We start from the raw sequence: 20,822 nt of genomic DNA, 5'->3' as shown, positions 1-20,822 counted from the left end.
TCGGACAGCCACGAAATTCGGTACAGACATGCGTCATGTCAGGGATTTTTTTTATGGCCACGCCCCCAGACATGCAGGAAGGCGGCCATGTTGGATGGAAACTTAAAAACTCCTGATGGCAGATGGCCATATAATCCAAATAACGATTTGTCTAAACTGTGAGCTACTAATGCAGCTCAAATCTAAACACTTGTGAAGCACTCAGGATGATGATGATGATGATGAATATATTTATTAGATAGAATGTTAGAGTACAAGTACAGTCACACAGTAGCATGTATTACAGTACAAATAAAGTCAAACATCCTGTCTAAGAGGAGCATTTCTTGCGGTCTTGTTTCCGTTGAAAGTCCTTCGTACATAAATCATCGACATTTAACAATACAAATGTAACAATACAAATAAAAATAGTAAAAATAAAACATAAAAATAAAACCAATATTCGATAACTCAATTGATGCAAAGTAACATCAGAAAAATAAAATCATTTTACACCACCGATGCAAACTAACAATAATTCTAAAATAAATTACACCACTGATGCAGAACGACAATGAATGACAAAAGATTACATAAATTACGATAAATTACAATAAATTACCAAGACACTTAATATGTGCAACGTAGGTGGACAAAAAAGGGGGTGGGGGGGTTGATCCGGAGAGAGTCGTGATGACTATCTCCGTTTCTGCCCCCCTGAAAGGTGTATTTTTAGGGCCGTTTTGAAGGAGGCCAAAGAGGTGCATGTTTTGAGGGCAGGAGTCAAACAGTTCCACCCTTGGGGGGCAGTATTGTAAAAAGATGATTTACCCATGTTAGTCCTGTGGGAGGGGGTAATCAGGTTGTTGTTTGAGCTCCCTCTAGTGTTGTGGCTGTGGAGGTGTTTATTCAGGTATGCAGGGATTGAGGGGACTGAGGGCAGAGCTGCATTGACTATTTTAAATGCCAATCCCATTTTGAGTTGTTTAACCCTGTCTTCTACCCTGAGCCATTTTAGGCTAGCAAAATGTCCAGGAAGAAGGTGGGTCATGGGCCCCAGATTGAGGAGTAGCCGAATCAGTTTGTTTTGGGAGGTTTGGAGCCTGGTTTTCAGGGACATTTTGATGTTGGAATACCAGGAGGTGCTAGCATAGTCAAAAAGGGGCTGAACGAGGCTCCAGCAAGCGTCCGGAGACAAAAGCAGACATTCTGCCCAAAAATCTTGTTCTCTGATTGACTTTTTTGATCACCTTAGTTGCCATACTATCACCAGACAGGTATTTGCCAAGAACACAGCCCTAATAGGTAATCTCTTCTTTGCTGGAGATTACTGTATTATCGACTGTGACCTTGAAATCATTAACATTTATCTCACTTAGAGAGTGTCTTGACCCAAAAAGAATAGATTCCAAGATGTAGTGACAGTTTGTTATCCGTAAGCCAAGTACGGATTCTGGTGAGCTCAGAGCTGAGAGCTTCCTCAACCTGCACTTTGTCCTCTCCCGAAATCAGGAGTGCTGAGTCATCAGCAAACAGGAACAATTTGCAGTTACAGGCAGCACTCATGTCGTTAATGTATAGGAGGAACAGTAACGGCCCTAGAATGCTGCCTTGAGGAACCCCACAGCTCACCGGGAGGGACGAGGACAAGGTTCCGTTTATGTCAACCATTTGTTCTCGTCCCTCAAGGTACGATTTCATCCAGGACAGGACAAAAGCAGCGTGCGTCGGCGGGTCAGCTCATCGGCCTGTCGGCCGGCGAGGGCCTACAACGCCGCTTGCGGCTTTAATTCCCCTCTCTCTCTCTCTCTCTCTCTCTCTCTCCAGCCGGCCGTCCACCATGAGCCTAGGTTCTGTCCAAGGTTTCTGCCTGTTAAAGGGAAGTTTTTCCTTGCCTCCATTGCCAAAGTTCTTGCTCTTGTGGGTCAAGTTGGGTTCTGTGTTTCCTTGCTAATCCTGTAAAGTGCCTTGAGATGACTTTATGTTGTGATCTGGCGCTGGAGAAATAAAAATGAATTGAATTGAACTCAATATGTTTCTACAAGTTATGCTAGAACAGCAGGAATATACTGATTCCCCTCCTAACTGGATCTACACCGTCCACATGGTGATAGCACCAAAAGGTTCTAAAATGTCCTTGGTATCTTTATACACCAACCATGAAAAGTAAAAGTGAATCGGAGTTGATTTTTACCAATTGTTTGAATCTGTAAATGGAGTTTTCAATGTTAAAATGTAATTTTTTTTTCTGACCTCATTCTGGATCCGATTCAGAAGGCATTTTTCATGATAGCTTTTCATCAAGTAAGCAATAAGCAATACACTTTGAAGGCATCGTGCCGTTTCTAAATGTAAACAAAGCACACATATGAAAGCAGATTTCATTGCGGCAGTGACATTTCTATACCTAAACGCCGTTTACAGGCGTCCAGACGCGAAACCTGAGTTTTCAAAAATATTCACTTTCCCAGGAGTTTTCAAAAATCATCGGTTTTAGTGACAGAACTATGCAGTTTTGTGTTTATGATAGAAAAATACCTTCGCTTTTGGAGATACCCGGCCACGTGTGGACATGGCCTCAGTCATTCCCCCCCGACACACACAACCAAGGCCAGTGCTTCACCGTTGTGACACATTCATAAACCCTGACACCAACAGAGACACAATCAGCCCTTCTGCCTGTCCCCCCTTCACTCGATCAGACAGTCCACGAAACCAGGGGTCCCCAAACACTTTAACAATTTAACATTCGCTTGTTAAATTGGTCACATGATACGTTACTAAAAACAGACGTGAACTAACGAAAATTTATAAAAAACAAACGTCTTTGGAAAGCTTCTTTGCTAATGGGAAAGTTCTTTTAACAGACAAGCCAGGAGTCGGACTTAAAACACGGTTTATCTACAACAGCTGATTAGCTTCGTTAACGAGCAACGAAGGGTTAAAACTGCTTAAGCACATAGAGACCAAGAACCCGGATTAAAAGACCAGAATGTGGAATTTATAAAACAAAGAAACCTGAACATGGACAGAAGCGATTATTGAGACCAGAACTAATGGTGAGTAGATATTGGTGTAATACTTGTTTGATAGTTATTGCAAGTGCATAATATAAAGTTTAGTAAGATGATAGTCCTCTTCTTTTTTTACCTCTGATCCGCGAAAGAATTTCCCGGGATGAAACCGGTCATGGGGACCACTGCACTAAACCATCACAGGTGTGTGTGGGTTTGTGTGTGTATGTAAATACAATTGATGTAACACACAGCAGACAACCATCTAGGACAGGCATGGGCAAACTACTTGGGCTTTTTAATCCGGCCCACTGAACTTGTCCAAATTATATCATAAAATGTTATTATAATAAACTTCATTCATTTGACCTTTTTAAGATGAGCTTTTTATTGTCATTATATGTTTTACACTTTTTACACTGCAAACACACAACAAAATTAAAATAAATTCCCTGTAAAGTTACCTGTAAAAGGCCAAATTCTTTCACGTAATGACTTTTACATGTCATTTATATTCCCGCTAATTTTAGAACCCATTGTGGCCCGCGAGTCAAAAAGTTTGACCAGCCCTGATCGGGGATATTGCTGTTTCCTTACCAGAGATACATTCCTGTACATTAGTAATATTTGGACAGTAACTACATTCTATCCTCTGTAATATAATAACATTCCCATAGACCAGCTGAGTCCACTCCCCATGTCAAAAAGACAGACACAATCACAGGAAACAATCAGTGTTTGGAGTCGTAGTTCTGACCATTTCTCTCTCCATAAGTTCAATCTGTTGTGAGGAGAAATGTGATCTGACCCAAACGACCTCCGGGTTCTGATATTACATTAGCAGGGGAAAGTAACATTTCAGCTAATCAAATCACAACCAAGCTAATGACACAAAGAGGTCAGGGTTGCCCTGACCTCGGTCTGCTGTATCCCATTGACTGCATTTAGACGACAAGCTGCTGCCGCAGGAAGTGGAGGAGCTGAGATTACTAGCAGAGTTCAAGGATAAATAATCACTCAAAAGGAAAAATAAACAGTGAAATATACCATTTATCAACTGGACCTGTGCGTTTTCACAGTCAGACTTTTAGGGAAATGTGATAAAAGCTAAATGGACTGAAGAAGAATGTGTGTGTCCTACATGTGTGTGTGTCTGTATGTGAGGCCGACAGAGCATATACGGTAAAACAACAAATTGCTTTTAACACCATGCAGGGCAGGGCAGGGCAGGGCAGGGCACACACTCTGATTAACCTAAAGTTGGAGTCATTCCATTCAGCCACACATGAAATAAAAATGTGTTTTAGCCTTTCTCCTATCAAACCAGAGGCAACTGATGGGGAATGATCCCATCATTTCACACTTTAACGTTTCACTGCAAAGAGAAGAGAAGAGCAGCAGGCGCTATTGGGAGTGATCTGCTTTAGGGTGCTTTCACACTGTTTGCTCCCTTGTAAACTGACCAGAGAGAGTAACTAAATATGTACCGCTGTGTGTAGATTTCATTTACTAAATATGTACTGCTGTGTGTAGATTTCATTGACTAAATATGTACCGCTGTGTGTAGATTTCATTAACTAAATATGTACTGCTGTGTGTAGATTTCATTAACTAAATATGTACCGCTGTGTGTAGATTTCATTAACTAAATATGTACCGCTGTGTGTAGATTTCATTAACTAAATATGTACCGCTGTGTGTAGATTTCATTAACTAAATATGTACTGCTGTGTGTAGATTTCATTAACTAAATATGTACTGCTGTGTGTAGATTTCATTAACTAAATATGTACCGCTGTGTGTAGATTTCATTAACTAAATATGTACCGCTGTGTGTAGATTTCATTTACTAAATATGTACCGCTGTGTGTAGATTTCATTTACTAAATATGTACCGCTGTGTGTAGATTTCATTAACTAAATATGTACCGCTGTGTGTAGATTTCATTAACTAAATATGTACTGCTGTGTGTAGATTTCATTAACTAAATATGTACCGCTGTGTGTAGATTTCATTAACTAAATATGTACTGCTGTGTGTAGATTTCATCAACTAAATATGTACCGCTGTGTGTAGATTTCATTAACTAAATATGTACCGCTGTGTGTAGATTTCATTAACTAAATATGTACCGCTGTGTGTAGATTTCATTAACTAAATATGTACCGCTGTGTGTAGATTTCATTTACCGTATTTTCACGACCTTATGACGCACCTGGTGATTCGGCGCAGTCTCATTAACAGCTGATTTTTCGGTATTTCAAACGTACAAAGGACGCGCGGATCAAAAGGCGCCGGCATGATAGGTGCGCAAAATAAAGCAGGAGCAAAACTGAGTTTAGTACTCACATCTTTAATCGTCATCGATCAAACAAGCATACTAGTGCGCGTTTTCAAAAATAGAGCCGGAGCAAAACAGAGTCATTAATCAAACCCATCAAAGTCCTCATCCTCTGTTTCTGCATTGAACAGCTGCGCTAGATCTCCGTCAAACATGCCGGCCTCTTTCTTCACTGTCAGAGTCTCTTTCCGTGCCGTGCAGCGCCTCGGAAATGAAGCCGGCTTCACAGAACAACTATGCTAGCAGACAGTTAGCCGAAGCAGCTACAATCCAGTCAAACGGTGGCGCTGCGCTGCCTTCCACTCTGAGTGGAACTGTGTTCTCCTTCTGTCGTCCAGCGCTCCCACGCAGCCCGCAGTTTAACGTTGAACGGTTGGAGTTCTTTGGTTAATCTACCGGGGATGATGCTGACAAGCTAGCTTGCTAGTTAGCCCGTTAGCGCGTTAGCTAGCTTCACTCCGGTTTAGACCGTATCGGTGAGATCGCCGCGCACGGAGTTGCCGATCGCAGGAGCCGAGTTGCTGCAGGTCTTCTTGTTGCTTCCTCCTCTTCCTCCATGGATTCATTAATGCTGGATTCTCTCTCCGCTGCTCTATTCCCGTGTTCTGCTGCGGGACCGGCAGCCACTTCGTCGGCACTCCATAATAGTTTACTATGGTGAAGCGCATCGGTACGTATCACTCTGCGAGGCGAATGACTGAGTCCGCCTTACAACAACAAATATTTGTTGAAATATTTTGATTTTGAAAAAAATCTAAGACTTTTAGGCGCATCCTATGGGTGTGAAAATACAGTACTAAATATGTACTGCTGTGTGTAGATTTCATTAACTAAATATGTACTGCTGTGTGTAGATTTCATTTACTAAATATGTGTTATAATACTTTAATCTTTTGTTCAGAACCAGCTACTCACCGGTAACTGACGCGACTTCTCCACGGCGCTTTAACACAGTCCAGCGCAGAGCGGAGAGTGGGCTGTTCCACTGCGTGAAACTGAACAGTCATTGGATAAATCTTGGTTTTTGTCCTGCCCATCAGAGTCTCTGGGGCATGCTGATTGGATGATCTGTCTGAGGCAGTGATTTTGATTGACAGTGAATCAGCCGGAGACTTTACGGATCCCCAGCGACTTTGTGTTTGTTAGAAACTACTAGCGTTGTGTAACATTTATGATGTAGGCCAGAACTAAATGCACTCCCCTCCTTGAATGAGCAGCAGCCGTAACTGGAGCACTCCAACCAAAAACAAACATGGGAGAGGGCGGGACTTCCCCTTCTAATGTGTCCAATCGACGAGCGCCCTTTCAGCCACGCAACGCTGCTCAGAAAGTTCGTTTCACGAAGAAATCACAGCGTGAACGCAGACCTTTCAACTAATTATAAATGCAGGAATTTGCTCCCAAAGGAACCGAGTCCTCTTGGTGCAGTGTGAAAGCACCCTTAGACTCACCCTGAAGATCGGTTCGCTTGGCTGTTTGTGAACAAAACAGGCAGGCTGAGATTACAGAGAAAGGGAGATCTCTAGCCAGAGCACATAATGAGCGCCTGCGTGTACCTTGCTAAGCAGCAAAAGAAAATCCATACACTGTTGTGAAATCTGATCGGGTCAACCGTGAACATATATTTATGCAAATGATTTGGTAAACATTGTATGCGGATCAGAATGGTGGTTGCTTTTCCTGTGCTTGAATTCTACACCTTCAGGTAGGATATGACAGCAAGCACACTAGTATAGCCTGAATCATTACCGTGCACGGCGTCCGTTGTTATCGGTAACCGTGCACGGCGTCCATTGTTATCAGCATCAGCATGCTTCGAGTCCAATTCCAGATGTTACTGGTTTATGAAGTTAGTCCTGAACCAAGCACTTACTATGCAGCTCTTGTGGCTTTGGTTGGGTGGCTGGAATGATTTTAAAAATCTTTATGCATACATGTTTCTGATCCGGATTCAAATTAGTTAGAGGGGAATCTCTCAAGTGGAAACACTAGACCTCTTTATACCCCATAATACGTGTGAAAACAGGTGAGAGTCCAAAACGATTTTTGACAATGAACAGGAAATGGAGCGAAACCTTTGTGCCGCTACACAAAAACAATTACTGTTCCAACGTGTAAAAAAAAACCCTGACCTTTAGTAACTGTAATTTATTTTATTTAAATGTAACGTTAAATTAATAACTACTGTCAAAAGTCCTAAAATTGATGGCTTCCCAACAGAGCTCTGTAAAAAATAAAATGAATTAATAAAAAAAAACTGACTTCAAACTTGCATTACAAATAAACATTTCCGCTATGAAGACAACAATGACACTGAGTTTCTTCAGGAAAGTATCATTCATGCTGCAATCCAACCGAAAACCGAGTCGATAATGTATTTCTCAGGATGACGTGCTTTATGTGCCTACCTGCTGTGATGTCATCGTCTGTGACGTCCAGCTCCTCCTCGGGAACCTTGGCTTCTATTGGCTGGGTCTCAGGAGGAGGCGGGGCTGACGGGGAGGCATCGGTGGTTGTCCCAGCTGAGGACAGACAAACAGCTTTGTTACCCTCGCTGAAGAGGAGGCGAGGGTATTGCAATTGGGTCCGTTTGTCTGTTTGTCCGTCTGTTTGTCTGTCCGAGCGCATAACTCAAAAACTAGTACCCCAATCGACTTGAAATGTTTACACAAGCAAGGTTCTGTCCGTGGCTCGGTCCTCCCCGAGAATGGCGTTGATCCGGATCTGGATCCAGATTCTAGAATGTTTTAAAGGATTCTTTAACATTGCGAGATAGGGCACTTTTTGACATTTTTCTTAATTTCTTCAAAACACATGGCGGTATGGATCTGAAAAGAATCACACATAAGTACTCCCTAAAGGTCTGTGACCAGGACTAATTTCGGCCGGATCCGGATCACAATCCGGATCTGAGAGCTAATTTTCGTTCTAAAATCTGCATTTTTCAGGAGTCCATCCTGACCTCAATTCTGGAGCTAGAGACTTCAGATTTGGTGTGAACACTCATAGTTCATTCTAGTTTCATGTATGTTACAGTTGTAGTTGTATCTTTTCCCGTTCCGGAGCAGCAAGCTAGAGCAGGTTTGATCTGGAAGCCCTGTTTACTGTCTCACAAGAGGCGAGGGTCTGCAATCTCTGATTGTCGTTTTCTAGTTAAAGAATCAGTTTATAGTCAGTGAGGGTTCACAGACTAGGAATGTTTCTCGGTGAAGTCGTGCTACATGTAACAGTAATGACTAAATACAAAAAACATACAAGTACAGACACATCACAAAACAGCAGCAGCAGGAGTGGATACACAGATGTGTACCGGTACTAGCAGCATTAAAACAGTGATGTCATCGTCTGTGACGTCCAGCTAATGCAGGTTTATTGTGCCTCCCTGCTATCAAGAGCATTATAGTAAACACTCACACACACACACACACACACACACACACACACACCTCTGCGCCCCACCTCCCCTCTATTTAGTGTTTTCATTTCGCCCTCATCTCTCCATTGCCAACTAAGAGTGGCTTTTCATTAGCTGCTGGGTTAATGAATGAAGCAGCAAGAGGTAAGAGAGCCTGCACTGGGCTAATCCTGGGGAAAACAGCGTAATTAATAAATTGCACACACGCAAACACACCCCCACATCGGTTTTCCCCTCTGTATGAGAAAAACATGAAATAACATTTAAATATTCAGAAATGATTAAGAAGCAGTTAACAGTAACCATGAGAATAATCACACAATCATCACACACAAGTTCAGGAGGAGATCCTGAGCATGCAAAAAAAATACAACTGTGTAATTATGCTGATCAATCCTGGTGAACATTTCGCTTCATGTTCCAATTAACCTGCTCACATACTGCAGGCAGCTCAACATAATGACTGCACAGCTTTAGATCTCTCTCACACACACAGGAGGCCACACAGCCTGGGTGGTGATGATCTGTCTGGAATGTCAAGTGATAAAACTAGATTGAACTTAATTAAAAGATAATTGATGTTTAACTGTGATTGGACTAACCAATGTTTCAACGTAAATAGACCCTTTCGACCCCCACTGTCAGATTCAATCCACTTGCGAATCAAAGACTTGCTGGACAATTGAGCTCAAAGCCGCCAGAACAAGATTCAAGATACTTTATTGTCATTATGCGAACATAATAAAATCGTGAGAAGGCCCACGGCTTAAGGCACACATCATAACATAATCAAATAAACACACCAGAACTCAAATTCATCTAAACACACAAACAAATAGCTAGAATTTTTTTTTTTTTTTCACCTTGTCTGCATAGCTAGAATTTCTGATTGATTGGAAGACGTCATGGCCCGAGAGGGCTTTATAACTGGTTCTTGGAAGGAAAGATGAGCCCCATTTAGACTGTTTTCATTCTGCTTGAATGCAATGACAGTGTCAGGAGGCACCGGCGTTTTCCACCTCTGTGGCGCCTGTGGAGGCAGGAACAGAACTGAAGCAGATGTGTTGGGAAATGGGTGTGACACTGTCGTAATGCGCTCAGATGGGTGACCAGCCCCGAGGACTTAAACAGAAGGTACGGACAGGTAACCGTCGTCTGAAGAACACTCAGCAGTGAACAATAAGGTCAGTCAATCAAACTGTTAGCATAGCATCAAGCTAATCTACTGAAAAACAGTGATTCACAACAGAGTGAGTGCCACCATGCTACCGCTACTGCTACCCATGCTAAATATGAGCCAATAAAGCCATGTGAGGGATGCTGGTGCTGCCTGCCGTGGGGTCGTTAGACGGATGGCTGACACAAGAAAAGATTGTTAACTTTAAAAATGGATCACAGATGAATGGATCAGTGACTTGATTCAGGAACGAGACGCGGGTGAGACAGAGTGGACCCTCATCCAGATGTCTTGTATAGTTGGTATTATACGAATGTACCGCTGTGAGATTTGCCCTACATGCACTGTTGAAGGTGGTTCATGCCAACAAACAAACACAACCAGAAACACACAGCTGTCCCAGGGATGAGAGAGAGAGAGATGTGAGAGCAAGGGAGAGGGAGTGGAGGAGTGGATGACAGGGGCAGTGAGGTGGGAGGAGGCATTCTGCCCTGCTCCAAGGTCAAGCTTGTCATGTCAGCCATGACACATAGCTCCCAGCATGCCTTGTTAACCTGCAGGATCTCATGGTCTTCTCTGTCTGCTTCACTCTCATCTCCTTCGTCAGAAATATCCTTCAAGTTCCTCCTCCTCTTCACTGTGACCAATTATTTATTTTCCACATTTCATTTGTACGTTTTTGAAACTATTGTTGAAAGGAGGATGTGAACACTGTTTTAAACATTTACACTTGAATATTTAAATGTTTTCATCAATTATGTTGACTGATCCAAATACAGGTAGTCGTCAACTTACAACCACAGTTGGTTGTGAGCGATCAATCGTTAGCTGATTTGGTCGTAAGACGGCCCATTTTTTAATTACCCTAAGTATATTATGCTGCGTCATGATTCTGTAAATGAGAAGAAAGACAATTTCCTCTTGGTAGACATCGTGGGTGAGACCGCAGAAACTGTCGTACACTTGATTTGCTCGCTCGCTTTCCGGTATGTCGTAAAAACACGTCGTAAACAGACAAACAGACCAGTGCGGTCGTAAAGTCAAACTGTCGCAAATCGCATAGGTCGTACGTCGATGGCTACCTGGATAAATTATATTTACAGTGGGGCAAAAACGTATTCGGCCGCCACTGATTGTGCAAGTTATGCCACATAAAAAGGTGGGAGGTCTGTACATTTCATCATCGGTACACTTCAATTGTGAGAGACGGAATGTGAAAATAAAATCCAGGAAATCACATTGTATGATTTTTAAACAATTTATTTGTAAACTATTGAGAGTAAAATTAGTATTTGGCACAACAAACAAGGAAGAATTCTGGCCCTCACAGACCTGTTGCTTCTTTAAGAAGCTCTTCAATCCTATGCTAGTTACCTCAAAATCAGAATAGACTTCATCGCCATCATCAGTGAAAAGGATTCACAAATTAGCTTCGCCTGCAGTTGTTGTCAGCTTGCAGTTTCGCAGACCTCTGTGCTTTGCTATTGCAGAAAAGTAACCGGGCGTCTCTGTGTCATTTTACTGAAAACTAAAAATATCAATATCAACTAAAAATATGAAATCCCTTGGTGTAAATGTGTTCTCAATTTGGAAATCACTGTTTTGTATTCAAACATATTATCCCCCCTAATATGTAGTTGCTGTAATTCAGCTGAGTAAAGACAATTAGTCCCTGCTGCTGGTCCCCATGTTCAAGATTCAAGATTCAAGATTCAAGATACTTTATTATCATTATGCGAACATAATAAAATCGTGAGAAGGCCCATGGCTTAAGGCACACATCATAACATAATCAAATCAGAAACTAAATTCTCTCTCTTAAAGAAAATATTGTGGCGTATATAAAATGAATTCAAACGCCACGGTGGGCTAAGTCGAAGGGGTTAAAACATTGACGACGCGCACGCAGTACTTTGCACAGGCCTTGACGGATTTATTCTGCTCCAGCTCGCAGAGATAGCAGTTTGAGGACTTACGTTGGCTGTTGTATCGGTTGACGGTAAATACCTCATTGAGCCAGTGCAATCCGTCGTTGTTCCCGTCGCGTCTATCCTGCGTTTTAATGCGGTCAACAAAAAGTTTCTCCTCACGCTCACCCCACCAGCATAACAAGGCCACACACACTAACACAGCACAGGTGCGCACACAAATAAAGCCTCCACTCCAGCTGTGCCACGCCCCAATCACCGTGGCGTGGATGCGCACACACCCAGCACGCACACACCCAGCACGCACACACCCAGCGCACGCACACACCCAGCGCGCGCACATTGGCTCTTACATTCCGGCCCCTAATTATTAAGCGATAATAATTACCCATCACCATTAACTTATAGGATAAAGAAAAAACATATACCAAGGGCACAAAGTGACACATAATAAGGCTGTCAGAGTCCAGTCAATAGAAATGTCCATACGGCATCCAGAACTCTTCCTGTAATCCATGGGTACGAGGGTGCCATTTTATCCACAAGTATCATGACGTCCTCGGGAACGAAGTCCCTTTGAGCGCTGTGCCATTTCTGTCGCTCTTATAATCCCCTCTGAGGGCCCCATTCACCGTCCATCCCAGGATAGTCTTGGTAGCATAAGGGCCTCCATTCACTCCACGGACCACCTCCCAGGGCTCAAGCGCCTGAGGTACGTTGGTGCCAATGAGTAGATCCACATCCGCATTGACCTCTGCAGGTATCTGTATGTGCTTCAGATGCGGCCAGCGTTCGAGGTCTTTTGCTTGTGGGATATTTCCTCGGTGGACAGGCACGCTCTTCTGTGTGAAGATCTCAGGCAAATCACAAAAGTGGTTGGATTCCAGGTCGGCTACTTCCAAATCCACCAACATGTCGCTGTCCACAACTTCCTCTTGCCCCATTGTTTTGAGGAGAGTCTCTGTCTTCCTTCCGGTGAGGTTAAGCCGGTTCATGAGACGTTCAGTGCAAAACGAAGCAGTGCTTCCCGGATCCAAGAACGCATACGTGACCAGAGTCTCATGTCCTCTCTTGCTCTTCACCTGCACAGGCAGGATAGACAGCGCGCAGTCCTGTTTGCCGGCCCCAGTTAAGCCACTGGACTGAACAGACACCCCAGCACCTGCTCTGGCCCCTTCGTAGCCACCATTAGTCTGCGTAGAACTTGTTTGCATTGATTTGGACTGGACATGCAACAATGTGGGGTGTTTCAGATTGCATATTCCACACATCAAACGTTTTCTGCAGTCTCTGCTCATGTGCCCAATGCACAGACAGCCAAAACACATCCTGTTCTCCTTCAAAAAAGACATCTTTTCCTCTTGCGTCCTTTTATCCAACAGAAGGCAAACATCCAAACTATGTCCAGCACCACAATACAAGCACGCCCTTTCAGGTACCGGTAAGTTCTTTTCTCTTCTGTTTACAGACTCCACTTTCCTTTCAACAGGTGCTACAGTGATGGCAAAACTACTACCTCGAGGGTTTGTATCAGACCGGGATGTTACAGGCGAATCTTGAATATCACCAAAGACAGGGTCACTTGCGATCTTAACTTGCCTCTCAATAAACTCCACAATGTCATGAAAGGTTGCTCTACGATGGAGCCTTCCCTGCAGGTCACAGGCCTCACTTCTCCATTGATCTCGCAATTTATGGGGAAGCTTTTTCATAATAATTTGCATATTGGTGGGCACATTTAGGTCACCCACAGATTCTCCCATAGTGTTACAACACTCTCGCAGCAATAGACTGTAGGCTTGTAATGCCTTGAGATCTTCACCCTTTAAAAGAGGCTCTGAGAGCACCTTGTCCATGTAAGCTGAGGCTACTTTAAATGGATCTCCAAAATGTTCTCGTAACAGAGCCTTCGCGTTATTGTATCCATAAGCAGGTGGCAGGTGCTGGCAGCTTCGGACCAAATCCCGGGGCTGACCTCTGGTATACTGCTCAAGGTAGTACAAACGGTCCTTGTGACCCGGAGTTCTGTCTTCAATGTTGTGCTCGAAGGCTCTTATGAAGGTTTGATATTGCAGTGGATCTCCATCGAAAACGTGTAGATCAAGGTTAGGCAAAAGGAAAAGTGACTGTTGCTGAACCATTAAGGATGTGATTTCATTCTGCTTCTCCAGCACTAATCAAACGCTGATCAAAAGTGTTCTCTGTTGTAGGTGCGGTTAGATCACACTGGATGGAAGCAACAGGGTGAAACTCATCTGCCGGTAATGCTTGCAGGCCGGCCCCAGACACAACAGAACGAGGCTCAGTTTGGTGACTTGTTTTAGGTTTCACAGCAGCACAACCTAAAGACACAGTGTCCTCCATCCCCGATGGCTGGGTGGGGAATGCAGGCACAAACGCTGCAGCATCCGTACTTAACTTGATGTCTGTGTTCTTATTCAGATAAGAGTTCATCCCATCTGATTTAACAGAAACATGAGAACCTTCTGAGGCCCTTAACACGTTCACTTTAGCTATAGCAGCAACCAATTCCATGTTCAAATCCATTGCCTCCATTCTCCTCTTTAACTGCTCCTGTCGTTCCTGCATAGCATGCTTCTCTTTCAGTAGCTTCTGGCGAGCCATCAGAGTGGCGGTCTCAGCCTCTGCTATTAATCTGATTGACGCGATGCTGGACACAGCAGACCTGCTGCTCATGGTGCTGCTCCTTTCATCAGCTTCATCTACATCCGATCTGGTGTCCTGTTCTGGATCCATATTTAATTCACAAAATAACCAATAAATTACAAAATCTGCAGTGCACACAAAAAGCACAGCGCCTTATTTTTCTGAATTATATTCCTTTTATCCACGGGACCATTAAACCCCGCCCTCTTGATCACGCAGAGTTGTGGATAAACATCCAACGTCCCAGAACAAACAGCGCTTCACCGTCAACAGCTTCAAAACGTTTTTGACAGTATAAGACTTTTTAATAATGAAAATTACAATCAGTGACAAAAGACGTACACACAAACACAAACACAATGAAATCACGTCGCCTCGTCTTGGCCCGATGTCGATACTTCAAACTCGTACAAGAGAACTTCCCGAAACCTTCGACAAACGCGCTTCGAACATTTTCAGATTCAAACACAAAACAGAAACGGTGAATTATCTCTCCGGACGTTTTCTCTCCGTCACTTTCATGTCTGGCCAGATTGGACTGATGACGGAAACCGGCGCCGCCAGCCGGACGGGATTGGGAAGTTCGGGCACGAGACGAGGCGACGTGATTTCATTGTGTTTGTGTTTGTGTGTACGTCTTTTGTCACTGATTGTAATTTTCATTATTAAAAAGTCTTATACTGTCAAAAAAGTTTTGAAGCTGTTGACGGTGAAGCGCTGTTTGTTCTGGGACGTTGGATGTTTATCCACAACTCTGCGTGATCAAGAGGGCGGGGTTTAATGGTCCCGTGGATAAAAGGAATATAATTCAGAAAAATAAGGCGCTGTGCTTTTTGTGTGCACTGCAGATTTTGTTGACAAAATATTGTGGCGTATATAAAATGAATTCAAACGCCACGGTGGGCTAAGTCGAAGGGGTTAAAACATTGACGACGCGCACGCAGTACTTTGCACAGGCCTTGACGGATTTATTCTGCTCCAGCTCGCAGAGATAGCAGTTTGAGGACTTACGTTGGCTGTTGTATCGGTTGACGGTAAATACCTCATTGAGCCAGTGCAATCCGTCGTTGTTCCCGTCGCGTCTATCCTGCGTTTTAATGCGGTCAACAAAAAGTTTCTCCTCACGCTCACCCCACCAGCATAACAAGGCCACACACACTAACACAGCACAGGTGCGCACACAAATAAAGCCTCCACTCCAGCTGTGCCACGCCCCAATCACCGTGGCGTGGATGCGCACACACCCAGCACGCGCACGCACCCAGCACGCGCACGCACCCAGCGCACGCACATTGGCTCTTACAGAAACAATATATAGATACACAAAGAGAATATATATACACAAAGAGAGTGAGAATCACAGGCAGTAGTGCAGAATAGAAGCAGCAGCAACAGGACCGGCATAAAGCGTCCCAGATCACTACAAGGGAACGACTGCTTTCACAGCTCGGGGGAAGAAGCTGTTCCTGAGCCTCGCTGTGCTGCTTCTTATTGTCCTGAACCGCCTCCCTGATGGGGGCGGGACAAACAGTCTGTGGCCCGGGTGGGTGGGGTCTGTGGGCGGGACAAACAGTGTGTGGCCCGGGTGGGTGGGGTCTGTGGGCGGGACAAACAGTCTGTGGCCCGGGTGGGTGGGGTCTGTGGCGATGCGTCTGGCCCTCCTCTGGACTCTGGAGGTGTAAACAGAGTCCAAATCAGGCAGACGGTGACCCACAATCCCCTGAGCTGTCCTCACCACCCGGGATAGGTCCTTCCTGTCCTGCGCCGTGCAGCTGCCGTCCCACACGGTCGCACTGAGACACAGGATGCTCTCTATCGTGGCCCGGTAGAAGTCTTTAAGCAGCACAGAGGAGAGTCCAGCCCGCTTCAGCTTCCTGAGGAAGAAGAGCCGTTGCTGGGCCTTCTTCACCAGGTGTCTGGTGTTGAGTGTCCAGGAGAGGTCAGAGGAGATGTGGATGCCCAGGAATTTAATGTTCTCCACACGCTCCACTGCTTCCCCTCGTATGCACAGGGGGGCGTGTTCAGTCTTCCTGGACCTCCTGTAGTCCACTATGACCTCCTTGGTCTTGCTGGTGTTCAGAACAAGGCTGTTACTCGAGCACCACAGCATCAGGTTCTGGACCTCCTCTCTGTAGTGGGTCTCATCGTTGTTGGAGATGTGACCCACCACGGTGGTGTCGTCAGCAAACTTCACAACCATGTTTGTGGAGTGGATGCAGAGCAGGGCTGAGAACGCAACCCTGGGGGGTCCCAGTGTTCAGGATCAGAGGGGAGGATGTGGTGTCTCCTATCCTCACCACCTGGGGCCGGTTGCTGAGGAAGTCCCTGACCCAGGAGCAGAGCGGTGGAGACAGTCCCAGGCTGTGGAGCTTCAGAGCCAGCATGTCCGGTGGGACGGTGTTAAAAGCTGAACTGAAGTCCACAAACAGCATCCTGACGTAGGTGTTAGGCTGCTCCAGGTGAGTCAGGGCCGAGTGCAGTGTCAGCGAGACGGCGTCCTCCGTGGAGCGGTTCCCCCTGTAGGTGAACTGCAGGCTGTCCAAGCCAGCAGGGACGGCGTCCTTGATGTGTTTAAGGAGGATCCTCTCGAAGCACTTCATCACCACCGGAGTCAGAGCAACAGGGCGGTAATCGTTGAGGCAGGAGACGGATGATTTATTGGGTACCGGCACAATGATGGAGGACTTAAGGCAGGCAGGGACGGTGGACAGCTGCAGGGACAGGTTGAAGATGTCCAGGAAAACCCCGGCCAGTTGGTCAGCACACGTCTTCAGTGTCCGGCCTGACACGCCATCTGGTCCCGCAGCCTTGTTGGTGTTGATCCTCCTCAGGCTGAGGAGACCTGGTGCAGCTGCAGGACGAGCGGCTGATGCTGCACCTCAGGCTGGGGCAGATCCACAGACCTTCTGCTGCTCGGAGAGTCGAAGCGTGAGAAGAATCTGTTCAGGGTGTCAGGCAGGGTGGAGTCGTGGCTGGCGTGCTGGTCCCTGCGTTTGTAGTCCGTCACAGCCCTGATGCCTTTCCACATGTCACGTGGGTTCTTGTTCTCAAAGTGCTCCTCAATGCGCTGCTTGTATCTGTGCTTTGCCTGCTTGATGCCTCTTTTTAGCTCACTTCGTGCCCTGCTATAGGCCAGCCGGTCTCCTGCTCTGTAGGCTGCATCCCGGGCTCTGAGCAGAAGCCGCACCGTGCTGTCCACCCACGGTTTCTGGTTCAGGAAAACCGTGATCGTCTTTGTGGGAAGGACAGCATCAGTGCAGAAGTGAACATAGGAAAGCACAGATGACGTGTACTCCTCAAAATCTGCATCCTCTTTGAATACCTCCCAGTCCGTGTGCTCAAAACAGTCCTGCAGGGCTGAGGAAGCCTCCTCAGTCCAGACCTGCACGGTCCTGGTGGTGGGTTTAGTCCTGCAGGTCAGCGGTTTATAAGCAGGGATCAGGTTCACTGGGATGGGGTCAGACATACCCAGGTGGGGGGCTGCTACACCCTTGTAGGCCCCCGGGATGTTGCAGTAGACCTGATCCAGAATGTTGTGTTCTCTGGTGGGGAAGGTGATGAATCTGTGGAATTTGGGGAGCACAGCTTTCAGTTCCACGTGGTTAAAGTCTCCAGCTACAATCACAGCGGCCTCTGGATTGGCGTCCATCTGGCTGCTAACCAGGCAGTACAGCTCCTCCAGCGCTAGCTTAGCATTAGCACGCGGTGGTATGTAGGCCGCTACGATCACAGCGGAGCTGAGTTCTCTAGCCGGTTTAAACGGTCTGCATTTCACTGCAAGTTATTCCAGGTCGGGGGAGCAGAATGTTCCGATCACGTTCGTAGCAGAACACCACGAGTTGTGAACGTACAGCGCCAAACCTCCGCCTTTGGCCTTGCCTGAGGCTGCAGTCCGGTCGGCGCGGAGCAGCGAGCGGCCCGCTAGCTCCACCGCTGCGTCGGGGATGTTGGCGTCCAGCCAGGTCTCGGTGAAGATCGCCACGCAGCTATCGGTCCGCTTTGAGACGATCCTCAGCCGTATTTCGTCCATCTTGTGGACGAGCGACCTGGCGTTGGCGAGGAAGATGCTGGGTAGCGCCGGCCTGTGTGGGTTAGCACGTAGCCTAGCACGCACGCCGCCCCGCTTACCCGGCTTTTGTTTACGGTATCTTCTTCGCCTCCTCGGCCACAGAGGGGGGATAGTGGGGGGCTCCGATGTCCGCTGGAGCTCGGGAGGGATAAAATCCAAAATAGACGGTATTCCAACCTGGTTTTTCCCCAATTCCCACAGTTCAGCGCTTCCAGACTGGATGAGGGCCTGGATTCTCAGAATAGACGCAAACACAAAAACAAGCACGAAAAGCCGGGAGCCTCGGACCGCAACGTGTGTACGCGCCGCCATTCCGGAAACGGAAAAACCGTGGGGGGGGGGGGGCATGAAGCTGTAACAGAGGTCAGGGAATTCAACGGACGGACGTGCTTCAGGAGAGCTTACACAACACGGAGCAATATTCTGAAGCACATTTACAGTCACAGAGCAAGCTAGAAATGTTGATGGATAAAGAAAGGACTCAAATGAGATTTACGCTGACTGGAGACACTGAAAATATTCAAAGTCAAAGCATCAAGACATGTTGCTGCTGGGGTAAGCATGCAGCGCTAAAGTGGGGGTAGAGAGGCTCAGCAGAATCAGGACCAAAACACGGGGTTACAAACCACGGAGGCACACCATTTAACGGAGAGGATAAACGTTGTGCTTTTAGTTCCCAATGGAAATAAATATTTTGGGCTTCAGAATATACACACTCAAAAGCTGCCTCTGGTTCAAAGGGCTTCTCCCAAGGATTCAACACATTCCTGACTTTGCATGATATTCCAGGATCAGAAGGAATCAACTTACTGTTGGTTCCAGTACTGCTGTGCAGCACACAGATCAAATTCAGTGACCCTTTAACCTCACTCCATCTCCCTGCAACCGTTTTCATCATCACTCCTCCTCCTTCCATTGCTTGCGGCACTGCTGCGGTAACACAACACTGACTGGGGCCCGTTTCTATGGCAACTGTTCCCCTAAGGAAAACCCCAGCATCCTCAGTAACCACAGGGCGACTCCTGCGCGCGCACACAACATTTCATAAGGCTGTTTCTAGTAAAAGAAAGTGGAGCTTCACCTTTCTTCCCATCAGCAGGTCTAACTATAGATTTAGAGGGAGACCAAGGGAATATATAGAAGACAGAGTGGAAAAAAAGAGTGCAGGAAAGTGAAATATACGAGTTTAGACTGCTTCAAGTAACATTTAACCAATAATTAAAACGTCTGGTTATATCCATGACAGCTGCATTATTAGAGACAACTGCGGGTACGATATTCGGTCAAATCAAAAATAACTCTAAAATCAATGTTATCCAGTAGTCCCTCATTTTCCACGGGGGTTACGTTCTAAAAATAACCCACAATAAGTGAAATCCGCAATGTAGTAATTTTTATTTTCAATTATTATACATGTACATAAATGTTTTAAGGCTGTAAAACCCCTCACCACACACTTTATACACGTTTAACAGGCAGGCATTCATCTAAATAGATTGTTTCAGTATTATAGAATGAAACCAAAGATCAAAACCTTTTCAGAACTAAACATTTGTTTGAGAAATATAAATATATAGTACGTACAGTAAACGTTTTCCTGTTAATAATGTTAAGGCGTGCAGGTCGAGGAAAGAGCCGCTTGGAGTGCAGAAGAACAAATATTCTACTCGTGCTGTCTTTAGCCTCTCATGCTGCTTTATTGGATAGCTTAGCACAGCGGAACGGCAGCGGCTACATGTATCAACAGGAAGAAACAAAACCCAAAAGGGACGTGACGTTTATGCTCCTACAAAATAAAAGCCTCTTTTTACACAGAGAATAAGAGCGCTATAAAACAAACGCTTAACAAATAAACATGATAGCTTTTAGAAATAACGAATTTAATTTTAATGATCAACCTACGAGGTTGAACACATAAGTTATTAATCTGAGAAATTGCATGAAAAAACTCTGCGAAGCAGTGAAGTAGCGGAAGATGAACCGCATTATATCGAGGGACTACTGCAGGGGTCGGGAACCTATGGCTCGCGAGCCATATATGGCTCTTTTGATGATCGCATATGGCTCAGATAAAAAAAAAAATATATATATATATTTTTATTTTTTTTTACTCGCCTTGCCCGTGCTGACCGCAGCTGGTTTCCGCGCCCAGGTCGTGTGTCGTGTTTTTTGTTGTGAGTAACTTGTTCACTTTGTCTGGATCTTATGTTCCGTTTTCTTTGCGGCACCAG

General features: G+C 45.5%; 1 protein-coding gene across 1 annotated transcript in view; it reads right to left on the bottom strand.

Moving 5' to 3' along the window:
• LOC137908236 (WD repeat-containing protein 7) overlaps positions 1–20,822 on the bottom strand; it is a 142,839-nt gene that overhangs the window by 45,503 nt on the left and 76,514 nt on the right. Inside the window, 2 exon segments of the mRNA XM_068752611.1 lie at positions 6,787–6,807; positions 7,744–7,857. Of these exon segments, the coding sequence (XP_068608712.1) occupies positions 6,787–6,807; positions 7,744–7,857 (135 nt within the window).

Source organism: Brachionichthys hirsutus, chromosome 19, assembly GCF_040956055.1.
Source record: "Brachionichthys hirsutus isolate HB-005 chromosome 19, CSIRO-AGI_Bhir_v1, whole genome shotgun sequence".
Lineage (NCBI taxonomy): Eukaryota > Metazoa > Chordata > Actinopteri > Lophiiformes > Brachionichthyidae > Brachionichthys > Brachionichthys hirsutus.
This window is presented reverse-complemented; position numbering and strand designations above follow the sequence as displayed.